This window comes from Rhopalosiphum padi, chromosome 1 (assembly GCF_020882245.1).
Source record: "Rhopalosiphum padi isolate XX-2018 chromosome 1, ASM2088224v1, whole genome shotgun sequence".
Classification (NCBI taxonomy): Eukaryota; Metazoa; Arthropoda; class Insecta; order Hemiptera; family Aphididae; genus Rhopalosiphum; species Rhopalosiphum padi.
This window is the reverse complement of record NC_083597.1, coordinates 69,757,141-69,768,261: the sequence shown is the minus strand read 5'-3', so window position 1 is coordinate 69,768,261 and position 11,121 is coordinate 69,757,141. Positions and strand designations below refer to the sequence as shown.

The following is an 11,121-nucleotide window of genomic DNA, read 5'->3' as shown; positions in this document are numbered from 1 at the left end:
GACATCCGTAAGAGACTACAGTCGGGCTCACGAAAAGTGAGCGCTGGCGGCCGATAGGCGGAGTTCAAATATTGTCAAAACTAGAGATTCTTGCTGTGTATTGTTTATTGTAAATATTTAATAATACTATCTTAATTCATCGTAATAATCAAATAGCAATATCGACCGATCAACCATCTCCTGTAGTGTCAGCTTAGCCTTAACATATGTTTTTTTGATATAATTTACATTTGGATCAATTTTTTGTCACTTTGACAAAAAATATTGAGTATTGATATATTATTTAAGTATTGAAGTTATGGTTCAAGTTTAAAAGTAAGTATAATAAATTATGAAATCTTTGTTGGTGTATAATATTTTAATTAGATAAGGACACAAAATGCAAATGTAAATATGTTTCATCAAAGTACCTACCTCTTATATTTATTTTCCAAGTCAAGCACAAAGTACTGCTATTGTAATATATGTACTTACTAATTTATTGGATATGAACAAAACCAAGAATAGCTTTAGAAAAATGTGTTGTAGTATAATAAATTCAATATTGGACGAATATTATAATATTTATTAAACACGGCGATCATTCAAAATTAGAACAGCAGCAATGCAACATACTATATTATTTCCATCACTTCCGGTTTACCCACACGATAACAAATTTAATTTATCTGTTCCTTGCAATATTATAACCCAAAGGTATCCGCGCTGATCACTTGAAAATAACTGCCTTCTGTTTTAATCACCTTGTACAGTTTATTATTGCCCTGACAACCGTAGAAATTGGGAGACTTGCGAATGCTAATTGGAGTATGTTTATGGCATTTCATCATCCTTCTGTTTTTTATTACAAAACTAGGGGAAACCTAGAAATATAAAATAGTAAAAACCAAAATTATTATAATTTTACAATGTGAGTGACTGTTTTAGTTATTTTATAATAAATATTAACTACCCACTCAAATCCTAACTATACCATATATTCATATAATCCGTAAAATCGCATGTATAAAGTAAACGTATATTTTGCATAATATACATATACTGTGCTCCTAACATCCGCTTATATTCGCAGAATTTATTATAAACTTTGTCACGATAATAAAACAATTGCTGGTAAAACGTACGTTTTACCTTATTAGAAACAATGGATTGTCAAAATAACCCCGGAAACATCAAGATTATGTACGATTTTCTGGGCACTGTTGACATTTATCATTTATTATTGTCAATTCGTTTAATTTTCTTGAACAATAATGTTTTATATTATTAAAAAAGTTGATGAACTTCAAAGTTAAAAATTTGTCAATGTTTGTATACATAATCATTATTTAAAACCATCTTTTCGTGTTCAAATAAGCGGTATTTATGGAGAAACAAGTACGGGATCGTGTTCTACCCACAAATACAATAGTATTATAATGAACTCCACATGAGACAATTTTAAATAGTCCCTTACTTGATTTAATATAAAAACATTGTATTTTTTTCCATGAAACTAATTTTATTTTTATAATGCTAATTTAATAATCTTTTTAAGGAATAACCTATATTTCAAGGCTTATAATTTGTAAGCTATAACGTATTAATGTTCATTGTTGAATACAAAAATTAACTAAAACTAGTCTCAAAATATTATCTTCCATATATCTAAATTTTAATATTAATAAGTTGGAAGGTATATAGTTTAACCAGTACAAGCATTGGTTATAGAACAGATTCTATAATATTCTATAATCAATTTTTTGACTATTTAATAGTATTTACGTAAATATCTACATAAACAGTCATTGCATTATTGTCGTCGATGATAAGCCATTTCCCAGGTGAATCAATACCCGTATGCATATACGTCATGTTGCGGTATATATATCACAAATGCACAGATAACGAATTATAAGTTATATAGCACAATATTTAAATACGTACAGCCGATGGAAATGGCGACAACGACGACCGGGTGATGGAACTTTCGGGTATTAAGAATATACGGCCGATCCGATGAATTAAGACCCGGGCTTTACGGAGTACGAACACTGGACCACGGTGGTGATAAAAATCGTGATGATGGAAAGGATCGAAAGGTATAGATAGCCTTTGGTACGCTAGGCGCTTAACGTGGACCGGTTCGGACAGTGGCGAAGAAGCGGTTGTTGTAACAACTACATTACAGTGGAAAAAACGCTCAAAACACAAAGTAGATATATTTTTTCATGTTAACCACGGCTGTTGGGGGGGATGCCTCCTTTTCCTCTCCCATGGATCCACCACTGTTTATTATAAAAAGATATCTATAGTTAGTTTTTTAATAACTATCTTTAGTTTAGGTTATAATCACTCAAGATAAGGCTCATTTAAAGGAAAGTGGGCCAATGTTTTTGAAAATGTTCATGGTACACCTCATACCAAATTCCTGTGGACGAAAGCGGGATAATAGTACAAAAAAAGTCGATACAAATGAAAACAAAGAAGCCAAATACAAGATATATACAGTCAATTTACGCACCAAAGAAACATACATACAAAACATAGCAAATTTACGTAAAGTTGAACCCATTTTATGTTAATACCTTTAATATTAGAGTGATTTGATTTACTATGAAGTAAAAGGAAAATATTGAAAAAAAGGCAACGCTTAAGCACAGATAAAGTTCTTACCTTTAACTTTCATAGTAAATCAATTCACTCTATGAAAGCTAACAACAAACAATTAGTTCTACAGAATGCAAATTTGCTATGTTGTATGTTTGTAACTTTGTAAGACTGAGACAACACATGTGTAGTGTCCTCTCACTCCTCTCTTGAAATTAATTAGTTCAAATTCTTATTTATCTTATTTTTTACAATACATAAGTACCATATTTTAAAATATTTAATTTTTAATTTAAGAAGTATTTTAACTACTTAATTTATCTACCGATAGACGCTATTTTATTCTATAATCAAGGGTACAAGACAAATAATCATCTATATAATAAATTATTATTTCTAATAACTAACAGAGCGTAATTTTTTTTTAAATTTTGAATAATTATTCTTTCGATAAAATTCACTTTTTATCGTTTACTGTCATATATACCTAGACAATGGTACCCTATTTTGAATTAAATTTTATTTTTCACTCATAACTCATAAATATGTTTTTTTATATATATATTCGTTGTTAAATAGAAAATTATATTTTATTATAAAATGTGTAAGTTAATTTTTGTATTAAGTTATATTTCCATTTTTCAAGACGTCCGTCGTACACTAACACAAATAAGTCAACCGGAAGTTCTTATCGACAGAGTATATGTTATATACTCAGTACCTACTCACTCCTATATTCAACTGCTGCCGATACAAATGTATAATATATTACAATCGATGTGCGGAGTAGCACGTAGTGGTCTGGAGACGGTTTAATTTATGACGATATAACTTGAACAATTATTTATGTCTGAAATATATGCATTAATAACATCAGTTGTTATTGAGTGATAATTTTCCATGTACAATAAAACATATTTTTAGTTCAAACCGATAAAGTTTTTTCGGTGATTATACAAAGATATATCATATGATTAACTATATAAATATTATTATATATATATAAATTAAAATTATTTAAATATACTATTAATGTATTGGTATGTCAATTTTGTTTACAAGTATATAACTTAGTAAATCAACTATTAACCTCAATTGTTAAATTAGATTACTAGGTATCCATTACATATTTATACTTCTTTTATACTTAAAGTAATATCATATTTTTATTTTTAAATTTGAAAAAAATAATATAATAATACATAGAATATTGTTTTTTTTTTTAATATTGCATATTTTATTCTTAAGATCCAAACGGCAAACACTAGTAATTGTATTATCGTTAAGTTAGTCATGAGTCATGACATGAGTTATCGTATTATTAAGATAAACCTCACCTGAATACTTTTATTGCACAACAATTTTTTGTGACTTAAATCTTTTTTACTTAAGTCTGACAACAGTTTTTTCTCCATCATTGCATCGACCACTTTATCAATGGCAATCTGCATCAATTTATTCTTGTACAACGTATCTACTCTCCCATCCAAAGAATCGATCCGACGAGCAACAATTTTTAACCATGACATAGTAAAGACAGTGCCATCATTCTGTAATACCCATCGTCCGATATCATTAATAATCTTTGGATCAGTAATGACCTAAAGGAATAATAAAATAATGTCCACTATAAAAAATTATAAAGCAATAGTATTATAAAATTAATCATAAAATATAACGTATTGTACAATAAATCATTATATTATATTATAATAGACTATAGGGTATAGACTATATTATAGTAATAAAGTATAGTTATACTGTATAGTGTATATAATAGACTTAAGACATAATAATATGTTTATAGTTACGTGATAACTAATAAGAATTATGTTATCTAGAAACACAATTCAAAGATTTAAAAAAGTAGATATCTAATATTGAAAATAATTTTTATTTATTAACTAAATTATGTATAACTATATTCATTTTCACGGCTAATTTAATTAATATTTTTAGTTTCTCAATAAATTGGACCTTAGCCTAAAATACAAAACCTTAGCCTTATATATTATAGACATGATATTTATTTAGATATGATTAGTAATTTTAATTAAAATTTTGAACACAACATTTGTTTAATTTTCATGATGCAACATTTTAAAATCAAACAAATATTTTTACATTATAATAAAATACATCAAATAAATATTATTAGTTTTTAAAAAAATATACTACAATAATAAATTCGTGTAACAAATAACTATATTTCATAACTTAATTATTTGAAATTAATTAAAATGTTGATTAGGTAAGTAGGTAAACTAACGAGTAGGTACTCGGTAAAAATAAATATTAAATTATGTATGAAAATTTATAATAATATTATATACTGACTTTTATTTTTTAGTATGAGTAAATGACTTTTTTATGTATAAAAATAAAAATAAATACGCGCCACTTCTCAAAAAATATTATATGGCTATAGCAATTATTTTGTGCAAACGAACAAAAATGCTAACTGTAACACGAACGCTACTTGCTAACAGTCAGAAACTATTAAACCGATTTCAATCAAGTTTTCAAAAAGTTATGTATAAAAACAATTTTATTTTTTTAAATAAATAGAATTATAGATAAATCAATAGATTTCTTAAGAGTCGAGATTTCAGCTACTTTTTTTATTTTCTATGATGAACTGGTGGAAGAAAGTCTCACGTGCAATTTCGTTTTGGTTCACAAAAATCGAATATTTTTTGTTTAAAAAGTGGTTGCCGTTGCTCACAACAATTTTATTTTTATAATTTTTATAATCTGCAATTAGAGTTTAGAAATATTTGTGATTAATATTTGATGACTAATAGCAAGTGGACGGGGGAATCATCCATTGGTAACACCACAGTGTATTGTGTATTTATGATACTAAAAAGTAAAAACTAATTTTAATAACTGTACTATACGTCATACCTTAAATTCATCATAGGCGTTTTCCGAGTTTATTACAGGATTAATATCTGTGTTATTCTTATTATTATTTTTGTTTTTCATAGTATGTTGAACCTTTAATTTTCTTAATTTTTCCGTTTCAACATAATTTAAACTATCTATTTCCATTTGTTTATGTTTTTTTTTTTCATCATTTACTTTCTTTTTTAATGATTTTTCTCTTAACATTTTCCTTAATTCGTTAGCTCGAAGGTCCTTCTCTATAATCTCCAACTTCCGTTTCCTTATAAATTCTTCATGTTTTAGTTTTTTTTCTCTTTCTAATTCAGCTTTCTTCATTAAAACCATTTTAGCTAATCTTTTTTTATGTTCATTTGCTTTTTGTATTTTAGCTAACTCAGCCTTTTCTTGTATTGATATTAACGATTCAACAAGACGATTTTTCTCTTCGGTTATTTTATCTGCAGTAGCTAAAATTACTTTAGACTTTTTAGATGACTTATTGAAACAATTACTCGGTCGTTTATTCTTCGTCCATAGAAATTCTCCATTTATAACATAAATAGAGTCAGTTTTATTTTTTACTTTATATAACACGTCTACCTCAATGCCTTCTTGTTGTAACTTCAATGCTTCATCATACGCAAAGCGATGATTGTAAGTCCCCATTCCTGGAAGTTCAGGACACACAGTACGCTTTTTTTTTAGTATTTCTTTATTAAAACCAAAACTACACATAGAATATTTCAAAAACGATTTATTTTTTTTATTTTTATTCTTATTTATGAATGATTTATAATTCGTAGAGCTTTGATCAAATTTTCCACTACTTTTGTAAGTAGATTTGAATTTAGCTTTTAACTTTTTTTGAACATCTTTATACTTTGAAAATTTACGGCTGAAAATTTTTGATGGCATTTTTTTTTTTTTTTTTTGAGTTTTCATATTGTTCGGAGTATTTGAACACTGAAATTTTTCATTAATTTCATTTTTGTGTTTATCTATCTTGTTAGCTCTGATTCTTTTTGACAAATCAACTAGTTTAATGTTACAAGATTTCTCGTCTTCACCAGCTTCATAATTTTTAATTTTTTTTTTAACGTTTATCAAAGATGTTTTAGTTTTTAAAAATCGAATTTTATCATTTTTACTTTTAAATTTTTGTAATTTTAACTGTTTACAACTATTTATACATTTTACTAGTGATTCCCTTATCATACATTTTGACCCTATAAGTTTTGTTGGTTTCATCGTAACAATAAAACTGGTATTTTTAAAAAATCAACATTTTTTTGACAGTAAATTTTTCTAAAACAAATTAAATTAAAACTAAACATTTTTTGAGTTATACATAAGTTAGGTTGTTTAATATACTTACAAATTATGAAATAATAATATCAAATACAAGTACTATATTTATTGAGCTTGCTTGCATTTATTTAATAAATGCCGGGTTCAATTACTATGACAATGAATTATTATATATTATATGTAATTGATTCTACGGAGTGATCCATTTAACATAAAACATTAATTAAAGACATAAATTATAAGTGTCTTATGTTAAAAGGATCATTCTTTTTATTATGTAGGTGTTTGCATGTATCAATAGTAATGAAAATATTCAAAACTTATTGGCCATTGACGTACATACTTAATTAAAATGATAACAACATTTCATAATGTAATGCATATAACATATTATTTAGGTATATACCGAATAGGATTTACTGAAAAGTAAAAATAACTATGAAATTTAACTACAGTTTAATGCACCCACGTACAATTGATTTCTACAAACAGTGTTAAGTTAATGGTGTGGAGTGTAGACGGTCACCCGCAGTGATAACCGGACTCGAAACAATGTGATTGCGACCTCATCCATTACTCGTGTTATTAAAAATATTAAATTTATCAACAATAAAACAATGTCGACAGTCAGCATTTTTCGCGGCATAGTATTTTTACTCCAGCGACATTAGTTTATGATGATAAGATGAAAATAAATTTTCTAACAACATCGATATATAATTGGAAATAAGCGTATCGTGGCATTAGTAATAAACTGACGTTCTTATAACCTCCATATATATTCACATAAAATTCACAATCGTAAAATCGGGTCATCATCGTTGTAAGAATTACTTTATGTGAACTCGTTAAGAATTTGAAAATAATGAAATTCCATAAGTACTTGACTAGCCATTATATAGGAGACAAAAGAAGTAATGACATTAGCAGATACACGAGCATCAAACAATTATTGAAGACATTTATAATTTAAAATTATCTTCTATTTCTAAGTGGTGCAAAAGACAAAATACTAATGAATTAGAGTCTAATGATTAGACAATATCAATAAATAACATTAGGTACCTATTTACTTGTGAAAATATCTTAGACAAATACGTTGTCCGTAAAACAAAAGATATTTTGTAATACAAAAGTGTTAATAAATAATAAAAATACTTTATAAGTACAACTTTGAATTTACAAATAGTACATCTACCATCCAAAATAAAATGATGATTATTTTGTTGTATTCATAATAAAAATAATAATTTTCTTAGATAATTGTAAAAATCATTGGCTAATTCAGAATTTGGTTATACTGAAGTCTTCAATATAGACGTATAGACGTAAAATTGTTTTTTCTCAACACAACTATTATTTTCGAATTAACAATATATTAATTTTGAATTGAATGTTTTATCTTAAAATATTTTTTGTTATAAAGTAAGTATAAGCTGGTTAATAATAATAATATGCATATACGTTATATTTATTATAAAATATATGTATACATTATATATATTATTATAGACTATAGTTTGTCCTAAACTAAAAACTTCATAATTAACTCATTTTTTTCTTTTTACAATTTTAATTGAAAATTAAAAACGATTAATGGATAATAATCGTTTTTTATTTAAATGTAAATAATACCTAATATTATAATAACATATACCAACAAAAATCACGGTAATTACATAATATAAATTGTAAAACAATTCAACCCCAAGTGACATTACAAAACCATTATCGCTGGCATCAATTTAATTGGTGGTACATATATGTGCTATATATCCATTGAATTTGTCTCCGAACCCTTGTAAGTATAACAACATACCAGTTGACAATCATCACTGAGACCGAATGGATGAATAAACGTGAAATTAATATGATAACGACTAACAAATCCCAAACAAATGTACAATATAATATGTATTTATGTGCATAATAACTGTTGAATACAAAGCTCGTCCTTGTATTTCGATTTTTTTTCTTCCCATATTATTCTCACTATTCTGTCTTCGTGGTTGTGCTATACGCGCGATCTGTAGCGTCGCGGCACTTGATTAACGGCTACAGTGGCCGAAAACCGGTCGCTAGTGAGTACAAGTGTTTGTGTGTGTGTGTCACCTTTGCCACGTCGGCGAGTGGAAAACACGACAACCGACCTAACTAATTAGCCGACGCGCGAGCTCGACGATATGGCCCTAATAGCGTTATCTGGTTCGGGCGACGTTTTATGGTGCACCGACTTCAGTATTTGTGTGAATAATAATAATAATAAAGAAAGAATTGAACACATTCACGCACGAAAAAAAAAGAAAGAATTTTTTCTCAAGATTACACGCTTATAGAAGTACCTTCCATTGGTATATATGTACCTTCAGTATAATAATAATTTACGGGCACACGGTGATCGGCGGCGGGCGCCAAACAATAAAATACAAGCGGGTAACGATGGTATAATAATAATAATAATAATAATATACATATTATTATATTATATAGGTAGGTACATGTTTGGGAAGATAGGACGCCATTTCCGATATTGTACGACGCGGCGCGCGTGTGTGTAATAAAGCTTTATCGTGTTCGGATGTGTCGTGTCCAGCGCGCGGGCAGGACGTTAACAGAGGTGTTCGACAAGTCGTCGTTGGAACCGTGTTGTTCTCGTTCTTATTTTAATGGTCGTCCCGCAAACAACAGGTGCGGCGGGACCAGGTTTTCTTTTTCCCGATAATTGCCCAGTCCAGACTACTATATCATAACCATAATACCTACTATAACTTATATATAGGTAATATTGTAATAATAATTTTTTAAAAACTTCATAGGTCCGATATATTATTATAGTCACAATTACAATATAACATTATAATATATCATGTCCAATAAATGTATCTGTACAACAGACGTACAAAGTATTGTTATACGTAAATTTATATATATATACATATAAATAAACATAATACTATATATTCGACAAATACAAAAATCGGCCAGTTGTATAACACATATATCGTATAATATCTAACTACACAACAATGCAATACCAACATATGCGCGCGGTACACGTACACCATCTAAATGCCCAATATGCGATAAATAATCAGTTTTTAGTGTTTTTAGTGTTTTTACGATATTTTGATATTCGTGTACACACGTATAATCGTCCCATTGGAAGATTAAATCTATTATATATTGTAGTTGAATTCCTCGGATTCGCCCGTCTACGCAGTTTTGAACTAAAATACAATTATTTATATAGTATAATATATATAGCATAATTTTTATAATTTAACAAATTGTACTTCGTGAAAAAAATTGTAAATTTATTTAAATGCCTTGCCGAAAATCCAAAATGATTGACTTCCTCTCCCTTCTTCATCAGAATATTAGGTTTCAAAAAATGAAAATTGGGTGACCTGGGGATACTCGTGGAATTATTTGGAATAACTCTGCAAAAAAATCGTAAAAAAGTTTAATAGTGTCAACAAAAACCTATCTATTTCTATAAATCCTTATTAATGTATTATAGAAGTAGCGGCAAGTATAGGTACAGCAAAAACTTCAAGAGCGAGTACTTTGAAGTAATAACGTACAATGAACACAATATTATTCTTATAAAATATAAATAGCATAATATTACCAGTTGGGACTTTATACTGCGTTTAATTTTTACGAACGCAATATAATTTATCTGTGTTTTATTACGATACAGTCGCCGGTCGTCACACAAATATTTTGTTTCGCGTGCAGTGCAGTCGTGTCATGTCGCTGCGGAGTTATATATTAAGACGACGTTTACAAAATGACGTTAAACGATTATTTAATACACAACAGGAGGACATTATATTATTATTGTACATGCAGACACGCTAACGCCCAAAAGTAATTTTTGTAATGCATTTTATATTACAATATAGATTATAGACATAAACTAAATAAACACAATCATCCAATAAATTTTCATATCAAATTTATAAGCAAATAAAAACATTTTTAAACCTTATAGGAACGATTATACGGAGAAGTAAACGTTGGAAACATTAAACATATAGTTCATATTATAATATAATAATAAAAGTAATAACTGAAGCAGTATAATTATAAATTTTATATGATGTATAAATATGTGGACAACAATTATTTCTATTTTAATTATGAATTTAAATATCAGTACCTATATAATAATATTATTAGGTGTTAAACGGAATCTTTCAATCTCTGATCATATATACGTTATATGTATTACATTAGAACTCCAAGAATTTATCATACACATTTTTTTCTTAAGGGCAATATCTGTAACCTGCAGTAGCGTCAAAACAGAAAGAATAGTAAGATAATAGT

The 11,121-nt window shown here is 27.7% G+C and overlaps 1 protein-coding gene across 1 annotated transcript; it reads right to left on the bottom strand.

Moving 5' to 3' along the window:
- Positions 1 to 683: 683 nt before the first annotated feature.
- Positions 684 to 6,726, bottom strand: LOC132931395 (uncharacterized protein MAL8P1.12-like). Its single transcript, XM_060997410.1, has 3 exons — positions 5,497 to 6,726; positions 3,927 to 4,190; positions 684 to 863 (listed from the first exon to the last, which is right to left on the bottom strand). The coding sequence occupies exons 1-3, from the start codon at positions 6,724 to 6,726 to the stop codon at positions 684 to 686; spliced, it is 1,674 nt and encodes a 557-aa protein (XP_060853393.1).
- Between the last annotated feature and the right edge of the window lie 4,395 nt (positions 6,727 to 11,121).